The sequence below is a fragment of the Sinocyclocheilus grahami genome, unplaced genomic scaffold (genome assembly GCF_001515645.1).
Source record: "Sinocyclocheilus grahami isolate Dianchi unplaced genomic scaffold, SAMN03320097.WGS_v1.1 scaffold13.1, whole genome shotgun sequence".
NCBI lineage: Eukaryota > Metazoa > Chordata > Actinopteri > Cypriniformes > Cyprinidae > Sinocyclocheilus > Sinocyclocheilus grahami.
This window is the reverse complement of record NW_015505192.1, coordinates 3,052,205-3,076,650: the sequence shown is the minus strand read 5'-3', so window position 1 is coordinate 3,076,650 and position 24,446 is coordinate 3,052,205. Positions and strand designations below refer to the sequence as shown.

General features: G+C 34.5%; 1 protein-coding gene across 3 annotated transcripts in view; it reads left to right on the top strand.

Moving 5' to 3' along the window:
* LOC107599228 (ralBP1-associated Eps domain-containing protein 2-like) overlaps positions 1-24,446 on the top strand; it is a 55,964-nt gene that overhangs the window by 5,173 nt on the left and 26,345 nt on the right. For all 3 annotated transcript variants that reach the window (XM_016290775.1, XM_016290768.1, XM_016290761.1), the window contains exons 2-9: positions 14,305-14,428; positions 18,577-18,752; positions 18,849-18,957; positions 22,333-22,436; positions 23,454-23,592; positions 23,696-23,759; positions 23,842-24,010; positions 24,179-24,235. In XM_016290775.1, coding sequence (XP_016146261.1) covers positions 14,377-14,428; positions 18,577-18,752; positions 18,849-18,957; positions 22,333-22,436; positions 23,454-23,592; positions 23,696-23,759; positions 23,842-24,010; positions 24,179-24,235 — 870 coding nt within the window. In that variant the 5' untranslated portion in view covers positions 14,305-14,376. The remainder of the gene's footprint in view (positions 1-14,304; positions 14,429-18,576; positions 18,753-18,848; positions 18,958-22,332; positions 22,437-23,453; positions 23,593-23,695; positions 23,760-23,841; positions 24,011-24,178; positions 24,236-24,446) is intronic.

Sequence of the window (24,446 nt, the reverse complement as noted above, 5' to 3'; positions counted from 1 at the left end):
CTGCTGGTTTTTTACCGTATATTTTACGGATTTTTTTTTACAGTGAAGAATGAGGCTGTTAGATAAGTGTCTGTCACAAATAAATGTCATAAAATGTCACGCTTTGCTACCTGAGTGAACTGTTGTTCACATGAGACATGAAGCACCCGAGAACTACAGTACCTTCATCAACTCATCATTTATAGTGGGAGAGATCAATCTTCCTGAAGGTTTTTTCACTGCAACATGAAGTACACAGGATGCATTAACTTGAGCCAAGTCCACCATGACCTGAGGTAGAGAGAAATATATGAGTTACTAGAAATAAAATGTGGCTGATTGGTCAGTTATTGCAGGTTCATGTGCTCAGGTTCTTGTGGTGTGATCTATGATGTGTCACAGTGATCATAGTTCATGAATCAGCTCTTGTGGAGCTCAAACCTGCAACCTTTCACACACACACACACACACTCTGAGTTCTTTTGCCCGACACAAGATGGCAGTGAAGATCTAATGCATTCTCTTTCAAACTTAAAGGGAAACTATTAATAGACTTTACAGTTAGTATTCTACATATCTGGGATCTGTTCATTATTGAGTGAGCCAATAATTCACATCAAATGCATAAAAATTTATACAGTTTACCATTTGAAATTACACACTCTCTTTCAAGTTCAAACCACAAATAAAACATAAGTAAACAAGAGTCTCATTTTCATGCAGTTTTAAAATGTCATTATTTTTCATACTTTTAATATGAAATAAGCACTTCTGAATTAAATGCAAATGTAAATATAAATAGTAAATATAAATGTAACATTTTAAATGCAAATGTAAATCCCAAGTCTTTAAATCTTGAACAAAATGTAAATATAAATATTAATATGCAACATTTTAAATACATACGTAAATGTTAAGTCTTTCAAATTTGAACATAAAATGTATATATATAAATATTTATAATAAATGTAACATTTTAAATACAAACGTTGACGTTTTTTAAATCTTCAATATAAAATGTAAATATATTTCATGTAGTCATTAATAAATGTAATAATTTAAATACAAATGCAACATCTTTAAATGTTAATATTGAATATACATTTAAAGTCTAAATAAATCGTAATCTTTAAAACTAATGTAAATATTAAATCAGTATAATTTGAAATATATATTAAACCACTTTAAGTGGTTAAGTGTAACGCAATTTTTAGATCTAAATCGTTGACAGACACTATGTAAATTTGAACAGGTTACATTTAAAGTCAAATATATATATCTTGAATCTATTAATTTACATTTTTATTAGAAAAATTAAATATCAATGCAAATATTTTATCAAAATGCACATTTTACTTCTAAATATTTAGCCTGGTGTGTGCAGTGAGAGTTTGTGTGGATTTGTGGCGCCTCTCTGCGTTTGGATGTGGTACTGAGCGAGAATCGGCAAATCTTCATCTGAGTTCATTGTGTTCGTGTGCGTGTGTGTGTGTGTGTGTGTATTGCGTCAAGGTTTCATCAAACGCATTTTTTGGAATCTGATTACGTAATCCAGATTACATGTAATCAGTTAAAATATATATTATTTTAATTCAATAAATTAATAAAGTGTAAGTCTTTGTACTATAGATGTATATACTAATTTGATAGCTTGTTTGTAATTCTTAGTACATTTGATGGTATGATATATGGTAATGGGATATATATTTACCATATTATTGAATGATTATCATATTTATATACCTTGTTATTGCCGTGGTACCATGCCCCCAAAATGTGTAGTGTTTATACTAGATGCTGTAGTCAGTATACACTCATTTGGTAATATATTATTTGCTTATAGATGCTTAGAATTTGACTTGATATTGTTTGAGAAATACTATGATTTATCTTGCCGTAACTCAGTTATTGTCATGTGCTTGTTCTGAAGATATTTCGGTGGTTAATCAGTTTAAAAACACTTCTGTATGTTAGTGTTTTGAGGAACATTTTAGGCATCAGTAGTGATCGGAAGCCCAAACAAAGACGTTTGGGCACGGAGGTGAAAAAAAACCATCATTTCAGGTGGTCGCGCACCGGACGAGAAGCGCAGCGTCGTGTCGCGCCACATCTTTAAAATTCAAATACATTATTTTCTATGAGTGTAGGCACACCGGCGGTGCCGTTTGGTTTTCTCTGATGCACTAACTCTGCAGCAGCACTTCTTCTTCTTCGTCGTCTCGTCTGAAGCACTCACTCAACCAAGCGTTCTAACCAAAACCTCTCCCCTCCCCACCCCCCATCCATTAGAATTTCTGTAGGCGGTAATTATTTTTAATGATATTCTAATGAGCCGCTTTGTGATATCACAAAGCCCGGAAACCAACGCTGTAGTCCAAACGAGCCGTTCGTTGTAGTTCTTGAAAAGGGATTTTTAAAAAAACTAAATATCTCCCTTTGGAGTGGACTTTGAGATTTGTAACTATCAAGATCTTTTTTATGCCCAAACATACACACTACACACTGACTAAAATTAAAAAAGTGAAAAAGCATAATAGGACCCCTTTAAAAGGCAACACAAAATCAGTTTTATGCCTTTTTGGGGCCTTCTTTATTGTTTCTTTCATTACTGGTCTCATTTTGCAAGATGCATTAGTGCATGTTATTTTGAAGAAGACCAGTTTGATGAAAGATTATGAAAACACCTCTCAGGGCTTAAAGTTCTCTGGCACGAAAAGACAAATATTTTGTCATTGAAAATTTCTTAAAAATAGTATTAAAATATTGTCTCTTTCTAGTGAACCAAGTATCTGTATTTTGTCTCATTTCGTGAGCATTGTCACACCCCTAGTGTCGATAAGCGATGATATAGCTCATAATTTTCCAAGTGTATGATATAGCTTTCATTCTTCAGGTCAACCAAATATTCATGAAAAAAATCAGTTTGAATAAGGAAAGCAATAACTTTGCCATAGTATCTTTTCAAATGTTAAAGTTGCCACAGTCTTTGCATGCTTTGCATGTGCTGCCCCCCGCCCCGCCCCCGGAAAAAAAGTTCAGGCTCAGGATTTTTTTTTGCTTTAACCCCTGACCTCTGAAATTGTTTTTCTATTTTCTTTTAAAAGGGGATGAATTTAGAAGCGCAACATCTTAGAGAGCAGGTTTAGTGTTTTTAAAGCACCCTACTGTATACAGCACAGGTCAGTAAAATGCCAAAAAAAAATCATACATAAAGTGAAATTGAGCATGAAAAACAAATAACATACAAAAACATAGGTCACATGGTCAGTTTCATGTTCCTCCATTTGTTTTGTAAAATGGCTGTTTTTTACATATCAATCAAAGCACAATAAAAACAATATAGACTAGATAATACAGGAGGAAGTAGTTTGTATTATGGCTTGACATTCATATGCTATACACCTTGAATAGATTATACTGGCATCCTAGACTTTATATTTCTGAAAAATATAAATTGGGTTGTGAATGATTGTACATGGCAGCTCATGGCAGTGTTGTTTTAATATCGTTTATATACTATTATAGTTTTTGTTAATATTTTAAATGAGATTTTATTCTTATATTTTCTTTTTTCACTTTAATAGTTTTAGTAGTTTTGTTGTGTGTCTTTTTTGTCATTTTTAAATATGTCTATATAATTTATTATTTATTTTTAGTTTAGTTTATTCAGTTTTAGTTATTTTAGTACTTAATGTCAGGGTTATTATAGTAGCTAAAACTGAAACTAAAATTAAAACCATAAAAAAAACATTTCCGTTACTTGAAATAAAATAAACTCAAATTTAATTGAAAACAGCAAATAAACACTTATTCAAAATATTAACAAAACTATAATAGTATCTCAATGATACTAAAATAACACTGCTTCAAGTTAAAGTAAGCGAAAATGTTTACGTTTTTTTTATATTTTATTTTATTTCACACCTGTCAGGGAAAGAGACAATGCTTTCTCACCATTGACAGAATTTTCCGGCTTTCTCTGTGTTTTCACTTTTATGTGGTTATAGGCGCTTTTACGCATCTTCTGAAAGAAAAAAAAATCTCTGGATCAAAACACAGTGAAGAAGAAGCAGTCACATATGTAAGAACATATAAAATAATGTTTTTATGATTTTAATTTTAGTTTTAGTTAACAATAACCACCCTGGCTCATGGTTGACAAAAGATCATTATACAGGCTCTCTTAATTTATTATTTATTTTTAGTTTAGTTTATTCAGTTTTAGTTATTTTAGTACTTAATGTCAGGGTTATTATAGTAGCTAAAACTGAAACTAAAATTAAAACCATAAAAAAAACATTTCCGTTACTTGAAATAAAATAAACTCAAATTTAATTGAAAACAGCAAATAAACACTTATTCAAAATATTAACAAAACTATAATAGTATCTCAATGATACTAAAATAACACTGCTTCAAGTTAAAGTAAGCGAAAATGTTTAAGTTTTTTTTATATTTTATTTTATTTCACACCTGTCAGGGAAAGAGACAATGCTTTCTCACCATTGACAGAATTTTCCGGCTTTCTCTGTGTTTTCACTTTTATGTGGTTGTAGGCGCTATTACGCATCTTCTGAAAGAAAAAAAAAATCTCTGGATCAAAACACAGTGAAGAAGAAGCAGTCACATATGTAAGAACATATAAAATAATGTTTTTATGATTTTAATTTTAGTTTTAGTTAACAATAACCACCCTGGCTCATGGTTGACAAAAGATCATTATACAGGCTCTCTGCGTCTCGATCATCTCCAGTGTCTCCTCAGGGCCTCATTTAAAGTCAGTCAAGTTAAAGGTGAGATAATTAAAGCGATACACAGCAGAGAGAGAGAGAGAGAGAGAGAGAGAGAGAGACGTGTGTCCAAAGGAGAATAGACAAGTCATTGTGTGTCTCTGGAGGTCTGTCAGCATGCTCTGGACTGCTCTCATCCGCTCAGATCCCGCTGTGAGCGAGTGCTGAGCTCTGAGTGATCTTCAGCTGTATGAAGATGACAGTCCCTGGCTCATTGTCAAAGGAAGTGGTTGATGTGTTGCTTTTCATGAATAACAATCAAAGTCCTTCAATGTTTTGATTACATGGAGTGACACAGTTTTCCTTCAACCACAGCTAGACATTTACGTTTTCTGAAGAATAGAAAACTCGGCAACATGATGCAGGGCTGTTCTGTGTGAGCGTTGCTTTTTTGTTACTATAGGGCATTGCTATATGGTTGCTAAAATTTTCTGAATGTTTTTAGGATATTGCTGTGTGGTTGCTAGGGTGTTCTTTATGGTTTCCAGTAGGGATGCACCGAAATGAAAATTCTTGGCCGAAGCCGAACAAAATGAAACACTGGGCCGAAGACCGAATACCGAACACGGTTTTTCGCATTTTTCTCCCATGTAAGCCTATTTTGCCATTTTTTTTCACTATTGCATAAATTAAATGAGCTTTTTACTGTTTTGTCCTGCTTTTCAAATAATAAATCAATTACAAAACAACAATTAAAAAATATTTACTTAACACTGAACATTTTTTAACATTCTAGCAGACGTTATACCAACAAAGCACAATTTAACTTAAAATGAATAAGTTAGTAAAATAATATTTTTTGGCCATTTTTGAGACTTGAATCAGGCATGTATGTTTTACTGTACAAATAAAGACAGCCTTGCTGAGCAGAAAATAATTATTTTAAAACATATATTACTGATCCCAATTTGAACACTATGTGTGAATGTTATAATAAATGTATTAATAGAGCTGTTGTAGGGTACTTATTATTATCATTATTATTGTCTTACTTTTTTATTTTATTTTACAGAACAACAGTAAAATTACAATACTATCATTTATGAATGTTGATGGAGTTGTTGCTTTTTCTCAGCTTTTATTTTGGCAGAAACCCGCAGGGAGATCTCAGTGCTTCTTTTTGTTGACAACAGCAGATTTATAAATGATTCTCATTACGAATTTGAGAAGATGTTTGTCGCACGAATCACATTGTCACATGCCTTTAAAAAAAATTTGCAAAAAATTTTACTGAGCAACTGACGAGTAACACAGTTTTAGCACCGATTTTGGACTTTGAACCCTGGCGCCGCGAGCTCGTGCAGCGCTGTCAGAATACATGCATGTGTGCATTAGAAAATATAACATTCTGCAGTTTATTTACTAATCATTTGAGGCCATTTCGCCATTTCAATCATCGTACAGTAACCTAACCACCAGCATTAGCCACCTCTTCTTCTCATCAGAGGCATGTGATGCAGCACTAAACAGTCTCTCGCTGTCGGTGCTTCGTGCTTGTAATGATTTCTGCATCTTTCTCTGATAGTTTTAAATACTGCCGACATGTTTGCTGCATTAGTGCGTGCCTCTATTTGATCGCGTTAGTCATTTTTCAGTACCTATTATTCGAACCGAACACCGAAATTTTTTTTTTTTGCTATTTTCGGCCGAATAATTTCGGTTGCCGAACATTCGGTGCATCCCTAGTTTCCAGGGCATTTAAAATTAAATTGTAGTACTCAAAAACCATGTCTTATTACTTGAAATCATGAAACATACAAATAAATGACAATTTATTAGAAGTTTAACAGATTACATTTTAAGGGCCCTATGAAATAAGTTTAATAAAAAACATTTTTAATTGTGTTTTATTTTTACCAAACTCAGTCTTTTCCATTTTTATTTTTTTTCTGATAATTTTTTTTATTATTCATTAATAAATAAAGATTTAATAATATTAATATTATTATTATTATTATTATTATTATTACATTGAGACATACATTCTACTGTAAAATAGTAATATATTTCGGTCACCATTTCTTCAAGTTAAACCGAACATTTATTTTGTCGGGTTGCCGTGACGAGTTTTGTTTGTGTGCGTATATGATATGACGGTCATTTATATTTATTTATTTTTTCAAAAGAAATGGTCAAATGCTTATGGAGTGACTCTCAAAGCAGCTCTGGAGATGAAGTTCATGTGTCCATGTCCTCATAGAGTATTAATCAAAAAATCATGCATACCTCCACTGGTATAGAATGGTAATAAGATGAGGTTTTAACCTGACAGAACTAGGTAGTACTGATATAACCAAAACTGCATCCAGCATGAAAACCATCAGTCTGTCTTCCTCCCTGAACCTCAAGCGACCACTGCATCAGCTCGTCGTGAGAGTTAGGTCACCCTGTAAATAAACAGACACAATTTGTCATATTAAAACAATGATCTAAAAACATTTAACCACAATTTTATATTATGCAGTGAAGAATAGGTAAAAATAACAACAGTAATGTTATATCATGCAAATCTATGCATAGATTTCTACTTACATTTTACATTTAATCATTTAGCAGACGCTTTTATCCAAAGCGACTTACAAATGAGGAAAATAGAAACCATCAAAACCAACAAAACAGCAATACTATGGAAGTGCTGTGGCAAGTCTTGCCTGAATATAAGAAATTAGTCCAATCACTCCTTCTATATGGTGCTCATACACCATTTAATTTAAGTGGACTGACCTACTTTTGATACATTCATTCAAAATGTGACAAATTCCATGACATTCCACATTATACAGTAAATTCCATTTTCATAACTGGATTCCGGGATTCTGTCCGTGTTTTCGCAGAAATCATTGGGCCTTAGTTAACATGTGCTGAGTGTTTTTTAGCATGTTGCTATGTAGCTGCTTGGGGGACGTCTGGGTGGTTGCCAAGGCATTGCTATGTGTTTGTTATAGTTTATTGAATTATTATAGCATGTTGCTATTTGGTTGTTAAGGTGGCTGGAGTGGTCGCCAGGGCATTGCTATGTGGTTGCTAAAGTTTGTTGAATAGTTTTTAGCTAGTTGCTAGGTGCTCTTTGTGGTTAAACTTGTTGCTAGGGCATTTCATGATTGTTGCTAAGGTATTCTGCTAATTCTAAACTTCAAACTGTGTTCACACTGCATGACAGCTCTTCATGTAAATGACTGACAGCACAGGTGTCGTGCAGATTTAGTTAAGATTTTAATAAGTCTGTTGTGGGATTTGCAGGACTTTTAAGTCTGTCTCTTGGAGGAGAGTGTTGGCATGTTAACTGCTTGACAAAGAAGACTGTATTTTTCTAATAGTTATTAGGGCTATAGAATGCATTTGTTTCTCACCAGGAAACGTTTTGTGCCAGTGGGTGTCATTGTAGTAATGTTGTTTAATGGCTTGCAAACAGTTGCGATGTGCTTTCTTCCTGAGATGTACTTCATTTCAGCACAGCATCTGGAATCCCCATAACGTAAACGCACACAAAGTTTCTTCCTCAAATGCAGTCATCCGTCTCCGGACCGGACCAACCTGTTCAACAACTGCTGTACATACAGCAACCGAAGTCACTGTCCCAATCCCTTGGGACATCTGTTTATCTTTGAATGTTCCATTCAAGTCCATTTCTTGTGAACTTCTATATTTGCAAGTTCATTAAAAAAAATTCAATTTGAATTCAATTCAAATTCAGGGATTGATTTGGGATTTAAAAGGGATTTTCAGTTCAGTTCTGAATGGTTCACACACCATGGCTGCTGTTGCAGGAATTACACACTGGAGCTTCATTTAACAGGCTAACATAATAAACACCTTTTTGCGGCAGAAATAATAATTTTACGGGGCGTGTCATGTGAAGTGATGTCCGTTGCCAGGGGTGTAAAAACTGTTTTGGCATCTGCACGTTTGTGTTGTGATCCTGTGAAATCCCTTCCCAGCCCCAGATGGAGGAAACAGACGGTACATGAGCTGAGTTTGATCCGGTTGAACAGGAATGGATTTAATGCTGCTTCCTGTCCACACAGATTTATTTAATCAATGGTTGATTTATAGATGAGGTCTGTTCAGTCTGGTTATACTGAATTTATTTAGTTAGATGTGCGTAGAATTGCTTTCATAGACTAGATGATTGAAATAGCAGATGATTTTTTGATAATTGTTATAATAAATTACAATGACATAATACAAATATATTATAAAAGTAATTACTTATAAATTTATTTATTAATTACATTTAATAATAATGATGATTATTATTATTATTATTATTATTATTATGTAATGCTTCTACAGAAACTCAAGGTACATTTGCAATTGAATTATGATCAGCTGATTATAAATCAGCATCATTGTGCATTTACATAGTCATGCTTTAAGTTTTAATACATTTTTTTTATCTTATAATTTTTATTATTTGTGTATTTTATTTTTTTATTATTTAGACATTTGTTTATTTTCTAGTTTATATATATAAAAAAAAAAGTCATCTGCCAATGGACCGAAGACAAAACACTTCAGTATCATTATGGATAACATTATATATATATCATCAAATATTTCTTCTCAGGTACATTTTTCTTGTCTAAAATATGTTTTTAGTGGATTTTTATGGAAGCCCATTTCCGTCACAGAATAAAACAGTAAAACTGTGACTTTTTATCTTACAATTCTGACTTTTTTTTTCTTGGAATTCTTGCAATTTTCTTTCCAGAAAGAAATGGAAAGTTATAAAATTTACTTTTTTTCTTGCAATTCTGAGTTTATAATTTGCAACTGTGAGAAGAGGAGTCTGAATTGTGATATAAACTCAGAATTCTGAGAAAAAAAGAGTCAGAATTGCAAGATTTAACCTCATAATTGCGAGATATAAACTCAGAATTGCAAAATAAATCAAATAAAATAAAATTGTAAAATAAAAAGTTGGAATGAAATTATTATTATTATTATTTTATCCCATGGTGGAAACATGCTTCCATAGATTTCAGCATGCTGATTGAATCTTTCGCTAAGACAAAACCCTGCAGAAATGTATCTTAATTTCACATTTGTAATTGTATCTTTTTTCATTGTACATTACTCTGTAGAAATATTACTCTTGCCTTTCGGATATGATCACATCCTGTCAGAAGGCGAGATGTTCCGGACAAATGTTTTAAAAAAAAGCAGAAACACTCTTTTGTGTCCATGAGAGGAACTGCAGTCGGCTGACTTCCTGTATCCCAGCATGAGGAGGGTTCGGTGGGAGGTTTCTAACCGATTTTATTATCCTCCCCCCAACATGTATATGTATGGAGTAAGATTATCTGTGCTCTGTGTGGATCAGGAGAATGCAGGTCAGGCTTAAGTAATGCTGAAGGTCAGATGATTAAACCGAGTTTAAGCCACCACACACACACACACACACACACACACACACACACACTCGAACTCAAGACGAGTAGTTGGGTCATGCTTAGAGCGTGTGAGGCTCTTGTCAAAAGCCATTGTTATTTCCATCAGTCACAGTAACAGCTGACTTCAGTGGCTGGAAGCACAGAGCTGCTCTTCTTCAGAGTATTTGAACAAAGTATTAAAACACTTGTTCTACACAAATGATAAAATTAACATCCACTTCCTGCTTTCTCCAACAAAATGAAGATTCCTTAGACTACTTTTCAAAACTAATTCATGTAGTCCTTTAGTTCATTAAGAAAGCGAGGACGTAAACATATCCCAGAATCCCTTGCAGCTTGTCCACATACAATATACAATGGGATAAGGTTTGCTTATTACCAAAGCATTATTTCATTCATAAATATATTGGGGTCCTACAATAATATCAGTAGGCCTATTGTAATATTTCCAGTGTCAGACACAATGATATAAAACAATGTGTAAAATAATAGAATTTAAAACAATTTAAAACAAACAACCAAACAAACATAATCCGGACGAAGAAGCGGCAGCCACAATGCGCCAGCGTTCTCTTCGCCGGAAGCCGTCCCTCATACATATATATATGTATGATTTTTTAAGAACTTCAGGAAATAATATAAAATGATAAAATAATCTATAATTTGAACAATTATTTACATACATTCAATTGTTATTTTTAATTACACAGCATGGCATTCTGGAAATATTGTTGGTGACCATATATAATTACTAGATGTGAAATTGTCAATATATTATTGACATGTTATGTTCATATATTATTTCATAATTTCTGTGGAAATATGCTCTCTTCGTGGTTGCAAGGAGGTAAAAATATCCAAGCTTCCTTTAGAAATGAGTAAAACTGTGTTTTGGAGACAGATGTCCATCTAAAGCCTGATCTGCTGGACCTCTGCAATTGATTCGATGAGAGTTTTGCAGCAGGCTTTTTGTTTGAGTCATATTTGGCTGAAGTTCACCTTCACCACTGCGTTGACTAATGAACCATCAGCACTGCAGGGATCGGAGGAGAATGCGATCAATTATGCCATCACACCTGGTGGAACAGGAACGCTGAGTCAAGGTTTGAGAAGTTCTTCAGATAATGTTTGGAAAGGAAGAGGGAACGCCGTAAGTGAGATTAGAGTTTCAAGAACAAGCATGACCTTACTTGCTTTGACACATTTGAATGTTTTCTTTTCTTTTCTATTAGCTGTATGTGCTCAGTAGTGCTGCTTCTGAAGAGTCTTCAAGTTAAACTTTTAATTGAAGAAGTTCATAGTTATTCAGAAACAAGTTTGGCTTGAGCAGCACAACAGGCTGTTTTTCTCTTTTGTTATATTTAACAGCACACTTCCCCATGATTGTGTAGCTTAGTGAACCAAACTGAGAGACCATTTTGAAGGCTCAGGAAACCTTTGCAGGTGTTTTGAGTTGATTAGCTGATTGGCATGTCACCATATTCTAATTTGTTGAGATAGTGAATTGGTGGGTTTTTGTTAAATGTGAGCCAAAATCATCACAATTAAAAGAACCAAAGACTTAAACTACTTCAGTCTGTGTGCATTGAATTTATTTAATACACGAGTTTCACAATTTGAGTTGAATTACTGAAATAAATGAACTTTTTGTGTGTGTGTGTGTGTGTGTGTGTGTATATATATATATATGTATGATTTTTTAAGAACTTCAGGAAATAATATAAAATGATAAAATAATCTATAATTTGAACAATTATTTACATACATTCAATTGTTATTTTTAATTACACAGCATGGCATTCTGGAAATATTGTTGGTGACCATATATAATTACTAGATGTGAAATTGTCAATATATTATTGACATGTTATGTTCATATATTATTTCATCATTTCTGTGGAAATATGCTCTCTTCGTGGTTGCAAGGAGGTAAAAATATCCAAGCTTCCTTTAGAAATGAGTAAAACTGTGTTTTGGAGACAGATGTCCATCTAAAGCCTGATCTGCTGGACCTCTGCAATTGATTCGATGAGAGTTTTGCTGCAGGCTTTTTATTTGAGTCATATTTGGCTGAAGTTCACCTTCACCACTGCGTTGAGTAATGAACCATCAGCACTGCAGGGATCGGAGGAGAACGCGATCAATTATGCCATCACACCTGGTGGAACAGGAACGCTGAGTCAAGGTTTGAGAAGTTCTTCAGATAATGTTTGGAAAGGAAGAGGGAACGCCGTAAGTGAGATTAGAGTTTCAAGAACAAGCATGACCTTACTTGCTTTGACACATTTGAATGTTTTTTCTTTTCTTTTCTATTAGCTGTATGTGCTCAGTAGTGCTGCTTCTGAAGAGTCTTCAAGTTAAACTTTTAATTGAAGAAGTTCATAGTTATTCAGAAACAAGTTTGGCTTGAGCAGCACAACAGGCTGTTTTTCTCTTTTGTTATATTTAACAGCACACCGCACAATGTGCTGCTATTTAAAGCGCACCGATCTTTTCCTGTGTGTGAGAAGACGTTTACAATGAATCGTAGAGCCTGTGTCTGTGCGGAAGGATGGATTTCAGCAGCATGGAGTGATATAACAATGACTCTAGTGCTACTGTGTGCTTTTTCCCAGGAGGAATTAGTAGTTTATGTGTTAAAGTACTATAGGAAAGTGATACAGCGATGATTTAGACTTTGGGTTCAGAGTTTGTATTTAAGTATTGAAATTCACAGGAATTATTATTCATGCTGTTTACTTTTTTAATGCATGTTTGTGGTGTTATTTTAAATCAGTTGTTTTCCAAATTGTTTGTAATCATAAATCAAAATGTACAAACTTGCTCCACCTTTGAAATGCCTTTCCGTTTCTGCTGACATCATCAAGCCCTTTTATTTTGCAACTTTTCAACATCCAATCAATGCATAAAATCAAGTCCCGCCCTACATTTTGCATTTTAATATCTTGTTTCATTCAGAAACACACTACTGTTTAAAAGCTTCTGGTCTGTAAGATTTTTGATATTTTGAAAAAAGTCTCTTATGCGCAATAAAGCTGCATTTATTTGATAAAAAATACAGTAAAAACAATAATATTGTGAAATATTATAACAATTTAAAGTAGCTGTTTTCTGTTGTAATATGTTTCAAAATATAATTTATTCCTGTGATGCAAAGCTGAATTTTCAGCATCATTACTCCAGTCTTCAGTGTCACATGATCCTTCAGAAATCATTCTAATATGCTAATTTGCTGCTCAAGAAACATTTCTGATTATTATTAATGTTGAAAACAGTTGTGCTGCTTGATATATTTGTGGAAACTGTGATACTTTTTTTCAGGATTCTTTGATAGAAAGTTCAAAAGAACAGCATTTATTTGAAATAAAAAAAATGTTTGTATAATGTTATGAAGGAATTTACTGTCACTGTTGATCAATTTAATGCACCCTTGCTGAATGAAAATATTAATAAAAAAAAATTACTGACCCCAAACTTTTAATTGGTAGTTTATATCATATTACGGAAAAATAAATGGTATTTTATATTGTTTTGAAGTATTTAGATTTCTCATTTAGGTTCTCAGTGTTGTCTTTTTAGGATGGATGACGTCTTAAACCAACTTAAGGTGGTTTAGCTGGTCTGTGCTTGTTGTGGTTGGTCTGTTAAATGCTTTTAGAGCAGTATTGGGCACTTTTCAGGAGGCCAAACCGGAAGAGCATCTTAAACCAGCATGTGTTTTCAGCAGGGGTAGATCATTTTAGCTTCTGCATCTGTCTAAAGTGAGTTACATTGCTAATCTGAAGGTCTGTGTTTGTAGTTCAACACTTCCTGCAGGACGTGTGGTTTCTTATCTGTCATTACAGTACGAGTTTTCAATTACAGAAGCACAGATGAAAGTGAAATTCAGCCTGTTCGGAGTGAGGTTTATCTGCAGCCGGCTATTCTTTCCAATGTAGAGCCAATAATGAGGATTTAGCTATTATCTTTTCTTTTTCCCACGTTAGCAATTTCAGCCATTAAGCCATGATTTCCACTTTACATTAATGACCGCTTTTGAAATATTGTAGCTTAATTGACTTCACTATACATTCTGTGATTTTAAAGTCTCCATGTGGCCATTCATTAATAAATCTCTCTCTCTCTTTCTCTCTTCATGACAGGTAACAGAAGTGTGTGGTGCTAAGCGGCTTGGCTATTTCGGCTGTGGACAGTTTTACGTGGCTCTGAAGCTGATGGCCGCGGTGCAGGCGGGTTTGCCGGTACGTCTGGAGAGCATCGCAGGTGGTAAGTCCTCAGCCTTTCGTGAACAGAGGGAGAACCAAAGGGGATCAGGGATTTGGCCTAGCGTGCTTGGATTTACGCTAAAGGGATAACGCACAGAGGCCGTGCTGCACGGAGAGCGCGCCACACGCTGAGCTAAAACTCGCTGAGACTGAGCCTGTGTGAACTAAACCACAGGACAGTTTCCTCAAACGCTTCTGACTGCCTCCTTTTATGGTCTTGCCCTTTAAATCTGAATTTATACATTAGAAGTTCACTTTTTCTTGTGTGGCGTTACAGCAGTGCTTTTACTGACAAATTATGAATGAATCCTGATAAGCAATACATAATGTGAAAGCCTTATTACTCAAGATTATGACATAATTGTTTCATCATTATTTATTTTTTATTAATTAATTTTACTTTAGAATCCACCATAACAAATTAGTGGGTCTTACAAAAAACAATCAACAATACAGTAACTAAAAATTATTTAAAAAAAAAATTGAACTCCAATTTTAGAATGAAAAAAATTTGCATTTGCAATATCCATAACCAATTATTATTTATTATTTCTGCAAAAACAGAGATGCAATAAAAGCAAAATATACATTATTGTTATTATTATTATTAGTAGTAGTATTAATGTTAATATTATTGTTGTTGTTGCTAATTTTATTAATCAATTATTATGTTAATTCATATTATGTCTTACTATTTATAAAAGTAATTATTTATAAATTGCATATGCATATTATTAGTTATTAGTATTATTAGTTATTAATTCTGCAAAAAAAAAGTCAGTTAAAATAAAAACAATGCATTAAGAGTATTTTATGATGGTGATGATTGTTATTATTATTATGTTTTTAATTAAATCTATAATATTTATTTTATTTATAAATGCATAACCGATTGTTCATTATTTCTGCTAAATAAAGCCCATAAAATAAAACATTATTTTTTATAAAAGATTATCGCATAAAACATAAAACAACATTATTAGCTAAATTATTAATATTAGTATTATTAATATTATCTTTATTGTATTTCATTTAATTAAATTATTTATTTAATTATTGTTAGGGTAAACAATTTAAATTAATATTCTTATTATTCATAAAATAACTATTTATATAATTACTTTTATTAATTTTTAATAAAAAAAACTTTTACTTTTCAACCTAAATTATCACCGGTTTATTTGAATGTTAAGTAATTATGCATTTTATTTGTTAAATAAGCAAATTATTTTTATCTGTGAGCACCATTGTTTCCTGTTGAACACCTTAATAACTGAGTTTTGCTTGTGCAAGCACCACTAGTTTCCAATTTCAATAATATTATCCAAAATGCTGGTATGTAACTGTTGGGCCTGAGTTCAAATATTCAAATATTAAAAACTAAATATTAATAGAGCCAAAACATTTCCTAAATGTATTTACTTAAACACGGCGATGTCGAGCACTAGGCTGATTCAGAGCTCAGCACAGCTCCAGGCCACCCTGACGGGCTGAAATGAGGCGATCGGAGCCTGGATTAGTCTTTAATCCTGGTACAGACTGTTACTCAGGAACCCGCTGGCCTGCGAGACCCTCACAGTGGAGAGAGGAGCACAGATGACCTTTCGTCGGCTTCTGTTTAACCCACAAATGACTTTACCTGGCACTTTTACTGTGGGAAGACGAAGAGAAAGACTGAGTTTGTAACCAGGAAAGATGACCTCAAAGGTTCCTTTGAGAGATGATTGGCTGGGTTATGTTTACTTTTTGAAGAAGATTATCTAGATCAGCACTTTTCAGTCCTGCTCCTGTTTCTGTGCAAAGTTTAGCTCTTGCTAAACCAGCTAATCAGGGTGTTCGGGTTCTGTTTGAACATAATCCAGTTTTTCGCAATTCAGTGATCACAAAACAACGCAAAATAATTTATTTTTTTTGCAATCCTGCATAATTCACTATTTAACCCGCAAATTAGTCTGATTAAAAATAATAATAATAATAATAAAAAAAATACATAAATGAGGAAAATTACATGCAGAATGTGCATAATGTCAAAAAGAATTACCAGGACATATTTTTTATTTTTCATAACTAAAAATAACTTGTTTAAAAATTGTAATAAAAAGTTTTATCATACAGAAAATAAATACGATTTCTACCTTTTTCATTTCATGTATGACTGTTGTACATCTAGTAGGGGTGTAACGATTCACTCAACTCACGATACGAATGCGATACGATTCACGATACTGATTTCACGATACAATTTTCTCATCAATGTAAAATTTAAATATGTCAAATCTAAATTGAATTTTAAAAAACAAATCCCAAATAAAAAAATGAGAAATACAAATAAAAGCAATCTCTTCATATAAACAAACTAAAGGCGGGGCGTACACGGTGCGATTTTTGCTGTCGTACGAGCTCGCAGGCGATTTTTTTTTTCTCTCGGGAGAAAATCGCAGATGGTCGCGGCTCGTACCGTGTGAGAAGAATTACGGGCCGATCCGAGACGTTACGAGCACCTCCCGTCCTCCCGATAATTTTCAAACATGTAAAAAAAATCGAATGCTGTCGGTTTAAATTCGTGGCGTATGTGGTTGAACGAGACGATCTGGCGATCCATCTGAAGTTGACCAATCAGAAGATGACAAAAACCATATAGTCCATAATAATTTTAGTTTAATTATACAGTTCTGTTTTTTTATTTGTTATTCCGAATGTGCCAAATTTGCTGTTCAGCTTTATGAATGAATATGCCTATTGTATTTCCGGCAAAACGAGCAGAAATTCAGAAATGGCCTACTCCCTCGAGTTCTTTATGAAGAACAGAAAGTCCATGCTTTTCTCTGCTTTTCAGCCATCCTCTTTGCCATTCCTTTGTCTTCGTTTTTTTTTTTTTTTGGACGTCACAACCCCCCTGCCACAAAGAAAACTATTTCATCCTCAGCAAGCCGCCTGCCACAAAGAAAACTATTTCGTCCTCAGAATTCATATTTTTATGAATGGCGCGAAACGTAATGCTTACGTCAGAGTTTGTAAAATCGTAGTAAATTCGTGTCGTGTGTGACTGCCTCCGTACGATTATCGGATAAACTCAATCGTGACATGTGCCAGAGCTCACGACGTTCCGACCTTCAGAATCGCACAGTGTACGCCCACCTTAAAGCTTTGCCTGTGCTCTTTTCATTTAAAATTAGAGGCAACCATTGTATTTTAATCACGATCCAAACAAAGGTGCTGCATACATGCAGGGTGAGTAGTTTTTGATTTAAATGAGATTATGAGAGATAGATTAGAGCGTTTCCTTTGTCACCGCTGTAAACAAAGCAGCGCTGCCATGCATTACAAAAGAGGCAAGATAAAAAGAAAGTATCATCTAAACTTTTCTGAAGTCAGTTCTCCTCACAGATACAGTCATATAAACCCCCACCCCCAAATGTATCGCGATTCGTTTAACATCTCAACCGACTTGAATCGTCACATATTTTTATCGATTTTCAACCGGCTCGGGGTGCACCATTACATCCCTAACATCTAGTCTCATACATAATATGATCTGTCATATGACTAGTGTATACCTAGTGTCATATGTAATATCATTTACAGCCACAAAATCAGTCATTTATCAGTCAAAATTAGCGAATAATTATATATATTTTTTTTACATTTTTACTTTTTATTAATGATTATTCATTATTAATTAATACCTTGTTTAAAATGTATGTGTGAGAATTTGATAAGATAGAAAAATAAACAAGCTTTTTTATTTTTTTTGGCTGTTGTGTATGACTGTTGTACATCTAGTGTCATACATAATATGGTACATGTGGTATCGTAAATATAAAAATCATAAAATTATAATTAAAAAAAAAAAAGTCACTTTGACTGTAAAGAATCACAAAAAAAAGAAGTACAATCCTGGTGGGATGACTTAATCTGCTGTAATCAATTAATACAATTAATTTTAAAAATCTTGTTTAAAACTTGTGTCATAATTCAATAAGACGTCAAATTAAACAAGCTAAAAAAAGTCTAAATAAATGCAAGAAAATAGATAAATTATTAAAATAAATAGGGAAATCCTGAAGGGACTGTTTAATCCACTGTACACAGAAAATAGTATGAGTAGTATGCTGTAAAGAACATACTGACATGTACCCTTCTCTACAGAACTTCCTCTTCCTGTGTTTGTCGGGATAACAAACGAGCTTGAGATGCGTTACCCCAATCAACCCTTGACCAATGAGAGCCAGTCTCACATCCTGGGCTCGGTTGCAGGCTCCGCCCCTCGTCCCCCTGCAGACAGACCTGTACTCAGACACCCTGACACCAGCATGGACAAGCTGGTCGGTTTATCAAAGATGACATGCAGCAGTAGCTTGAAACTTTTCCTCTAATTAATGATGATTATAATGAATGTGTTTCACACTTGTATCTGACAGGAGGCGTGGTCTCCACCACAGTCACCTGGCATCTCCCCGCCCCGTTCACCATCAGCCTATCGCAGCTATCCATATGGTGCACAGAGAAATGGAACAGACACACTATTGGGTGAGTCTCTTGTCAGTCATTCTGTATTCAGAAAGACCTGACAAATTAACCTAAACCTGAAAATGTAGATAAATAAATAAATCAATTTATATATATATATATATATATATATATATATATATATATATATATTTAAATATAAGCATCACTTTTTCCAGTTTAATGCATCCTTTCTGAATAATTAAAAGTATTAATGATAGTGAACATGACATGAAAATTATGTTTTCCACAAAAATATGAAGCAGCACAACTGTTTTCGACATAATAATTAGAAATGTTTCCTGAGCAACAAATCAGCATATTAGAATGATTTCTGACGGATAATGTGACACTGAAGACTGGGGTAATGATGCTGATAATTCAGATGTGCATCACAGGAATAAATTATATTTTCAAATCTATTCAAATAGAAAACAGTTATTTTAAATTGTAATAATATTTCACATTTTACATTTTTTTATTGTATTTGTAATCAAATAAATACAACCTTGGTGAGCAGAAGAGTCTTCTTTCAAAAACATTAAAAAAAAACTTACTGACCCCAAACATTTGAACGATAATCACTATATAAGATTTGCTTGGAAAATATAGTAAAGTTTGGGTGAATGCATAGCATTTGATATCAAATGCTCCTCCATTTTTAAAACTAATTTTAAAGCCATTTTAATTTGCTATGCTAACCACATGATTATGGTGCTTTTTTATTATTTGCAATGTTTTGCCTGCTGGGAATAAAATTAATAGAAATGTAATTACTGCTAAACAAAATATACTTCTAAAACAGGATTTAATGTGCCAGAGCCTTAAATGCAATACTTTATTGACTTTATTGATAGGGGGTCACAGAGTTTTTTTTTAGGTCATTTTGCCTTATGGAGAATAAATATATGGACTTACAGATGATCATTTGCATCAGTAAATACTCAAATCATTAAAACACAGGATGAAACCTCTTCTTAAATGATGCATCAAGGACCAGGAGTTTTTTCCAGCAATTCCTATGGGAATGTGAAAGTAGATATTTCCACATTCACACATGCAGTGATGCTGTTATTAGATAACACAAGCACATGTCACACAGCCGATGTGTTTCACACACTGTAAGAGTAGACGTCGCTCGGTACCCTGATTCTGTCAGACAGCTGTGTGTGTGTCTGTGTGGGTTTGTTTGTGTGTGTGTGTGTTTTAGTGTGCGTTCAGCCTTGAGCTGCTGTCTGCCCTCAGAAAGCAGTTGGCTAATTGCTGCTCTCCTGTGGCGTATCGATATCACGCTCGTCTAATCACACACCTGTTGACCTTCAGCTCATCCACGAGCAGCACACTCAACAGACAGCAGTTCTGATGAAACACACACACACACTTTCCTGAGAAAATGCCTTAAGGCTAAATATTTAACTAAGTTTAATGTAATAATGTACTCTAGTGTGCTTCATCTATTGCTGGTTGTCCCCCTTGGCACACTGCACCTAAAATGTCAAAAGATGTTGATGTGTGATGCAATTATGCACTTCAACTTACTTTATTGTGCACTTGTCAGAAAGCAGAATCACTGATTCTTGTACACGTCACCAGAAATTACAAGGTTGGCTGTTAAAATCTAGTATAAATTAAGTAAAAATGCTAAATATTTGCAATAGATGCAAGATTATAAATTCATGTACAAATACATAATGCAGACTGCTATGCGGATGGTATTTTCACATATACAATAGCGCCCTCTCCACTACAGTAGGAGGTAGTGCATGAGGACAAACTCAGTAGAGATTAAAGGGATAGTTCACCCAAAGATGATAATTTGATGTTTATCTGCTTACCCCCAGGGCATCCAAGATGTAGGTGACTTTGTTTCTTCAGTAGAACACAAACGAAGATTTTTAACTCAAACCGTTGCAGTCTGTCAGTCATATAATGTAAGTGGCTGGGAATCACGGCTTTGAGAATCAAAAAAACATACACAAACAAACCCAAATTAAACCCTGCGGCTTGTGACGATACATTTATGTGTAATGACACGAAACGATCGGTCTGTGCAAGAAACTGAACAGTATTTCTATCGTTTTTTACCTCGGATTTTCACCGCAATGTCCGAACTGTCCTGAGCGCGTTCTCAACAGCCGGCGCATGACGCGCCGCCGCCGCCTTGCTTTACGGTGGATCGCAGACCTATAAGTGCATTACCGCCACCTATCTCTCAAATGGACCATTGACACTCCTAATGGAGATAGTAGATAGTGTCAAGGGTCCATTTGAGAGATGGGTGGCGGTAATGCACTTATAAGTCTGCGATCCGCTGTAAAAAAAAGAAGAAGAAGAAGACTCGTCAGGCGCCTGCTGCTGAGAACGCGCTCAGGACAGTTCGGACATTGCGTGAATCAGAGGTAAAAAACGATATAAATACTGTTCAGTTTCTTGCACAAACCGATCGTTTCGTGTCATTACACATAAATGTATCGTCACGAGCCGCAGGGTTTAATTTGGGTTTGTTTGTGTATGTTTTTTTATTCTCAAAGCCGTGATTCCCATTCACTTCCATTATGAGACTGACAGACTGCAACGGTTTGAGTTAAAAATCTTTGTTTGTGTTCTACTGAAGAAACAAAGTCACCTACATCTTGGATGCCCTGGGGGTAAGCAGATAAACATCAAATTATAATTTTTGGGTAAACTATCCCTTTAACTGTACATTTTACCTATATACAAATTATATAACAAATATTTTAAGTTATTCTATCTATCTATCTATCTATCTGTCCGTCCGTCCGTCCGTCCGTCCGTCCGTCATGTGTTCAAATATACAAATATTTAATAATCTCAACTAAAGCAAATGATTGTGAATAGCAAGTTGATTGAGGGATGAACTGTGGTGATATTCAGCGTTAGGAAAGAGCTTTTATCTCATTGTTAACTCCGGCCATGAACAGAGAAACGTCAGCGTTATTGAATGCAGCTCGGCTTTCTTCATTAGTCAGCAGGGAACATTAATACTTCATTTAAAATCTACACATAAAATAAATGATGCTCAGTAAGGCCTTCAGATGTAAAGAACACTCAAGAGATCAAAACCCAGTCAGGCCTCTTTTATTCTTTCAGATTGCAGTCATATCAAAGATCATGGTCATCACTGACCTCATACTGAATTATGGATGCTCGTTCAGTGTTTTACGTTTCAGTGCTTTCACTCTTGTTTGGTTTTAGTTGAGTCTGAAGTGTGTCTTTTATCTCACATGCATCTGCTGATAGCGTTTACAGTGCTCTGAAATGTTTTGATGCCAAAAACCGTGATCACAGTAAGGAAATGCTACACGCTGTCAACTGTAAAGTCATTTTGTCTGTCTTCGTCTTGAAATGTTCACTCTCTCTTGTTGTTGTTCACAGTGCATGACGCTAAAGTGCCGGGTCGTCCCAGCGTTCCTCAGGAAAACTCCTCTCCCAGTCATTATTCTGTCAAGCTGCAGCCGGAGCAGCCTGTCATCACACGCGTGAGCATTTCCTCCCACCTCCTAATTTTTGCATCTGATTGGATGATCGAACAGAACTCTGGGTGTCAGTCTTAAATGACGAAACATATTAGGGCTCTAAATCAGGATTTAGGTCATGACACTGCTTTTTAAAAGTGTATTTGCTTGCTAGAATATCAGTAGTTTCAAGTCAGGGCACATGCACCGGGGCCCGTATTTGGTTTTGATGTGCTTACAAATAATATAAGATAAATCACATCCAAATTGATTACAGACATGAGCTTAAGATATCAGTACAATTTAAAGCGAAGAGAAAAAGTTTTTCAAAAATCCCACACGCTACCGTAGCTTGTAACCTTTGTCAAGCATTTCATAATTTCACAATGCTTGATGAAGATCAAATGACTGACACGTTAATAGTAATATATTGGATAATAAATATGAATTATATTGTGTTTGCAAGCTACAGTAGTGTGCAGTAGGTACTACTAGGTATATATTAATATAAAATAAAAAATAAGGGAGATTCACAGGAAATTCGAGATTTGATCATTTAACATATATAGAGATATTTTAATATATATTTAAATCTTGAATTTCTTGATCATTTTTGTTTATTTGAAAATCTAAAACAAAATGTTCAGTAGAATAAACCTACGTAAGGCTTACCTATAGTTGTGTATTAAGTTTAATAATAAGATATGCTGAGAAAAAGTGTTTTGAAAAAAAAAAAGTAATCTTCAAGAAATAATATAAAGATATTTTCATTAACATTAGTATTATTGATGGCATGTTTCATAGATGATATTTCAGAAATGTTGAGCTTTAATTATAACTCATTATATTCTGCTATGTTAGCTTTTAAAAACTAGTCGGTTCCTTTTATATAAAAAGCATTCAGAAGCTCTTTTTCCATTTATTGACTGATCATCAAGAGCCTGCTGCTTCCTTGACATCAGTGAAAGGCATACATAATTGAAAAATATTTTCATCTTCATGCTTTATAGGTCTCCTCAGACAGTTGTTTTTCTCATTCAGGTTGCATCTGTGGAGCGGCTGGTGGAGCGCTTGGAGGTCGATTACTCCGACGACCCCTGGAGGATCACAGAGGAGCAGCGTGAATACTATACCAACCAGTTCCGGAGTCTCCAGCCTGACCTCAGCGCTCTCATCATGGGTAAGAGAGATCTGCACCACAAACACATCTGAGATCATCTCATGCTGTTCGATTTATGACTTTATGTGGACACGTTTGAAGTTTGCTTTGGTTTTTCTTTCAGGAACTGTTGCAAAAAACTTCTTTACCAAGTCGAAGCTTCCGATTCCAGAGCTGTCTCATATATGGTGAACATAAAACCTAAGTTCCTCTTAAACATGCAGTGAACCGTCTCTTTGCATTCAAACAATCTTGTTTGATCTTCTTCAGGGAGCTGAGCGATGTCGACAAGGACGGTGCTCTCACTTTCCCGGAGTTCTGCACTGCCTTCCATCTGATTGTGGCCCGGAAAAATGGTTACCCTCTTCCTGAAACGCTCCCTGCCACGCTGAGACCGGGCTTTGTGGAAGCAGGTGTGGTTACAGCGCCACCATCTGAGGTATGAGATCTAAAACTCACAAAATGCCTACAGTATTTGCACCTGAAGTATTTAATGATGTCTAGGTTAAAACTGTCCAGTAGTTCTTATTCAGGATCATGTTTTGCAATTTTGAAAAAGTTCAGATTGACAATTTTGAACTGAGCTCCAAATGCAATTGTTTTAGAGGCAACTCTACCTCTTATTGTCTTTGATGAAAATATGATGCCTGGAGCCAATCAGCTCGTAAGAAGAGCTTCATTTTACATTTATGCCAAGATCACAATGTTCCGTACATTTCGTTATGTCCTTGTCTTATCTCTCCTCCTCTCTCTCTTTTGATTGGCATGATGATAATCTGCACACAGTATTGCAAAGCATCAAAACAAATACACAAATACAAAACAAACATGTATGTATGTGTGTGTGTGTGTGTATATATATATATATATATATA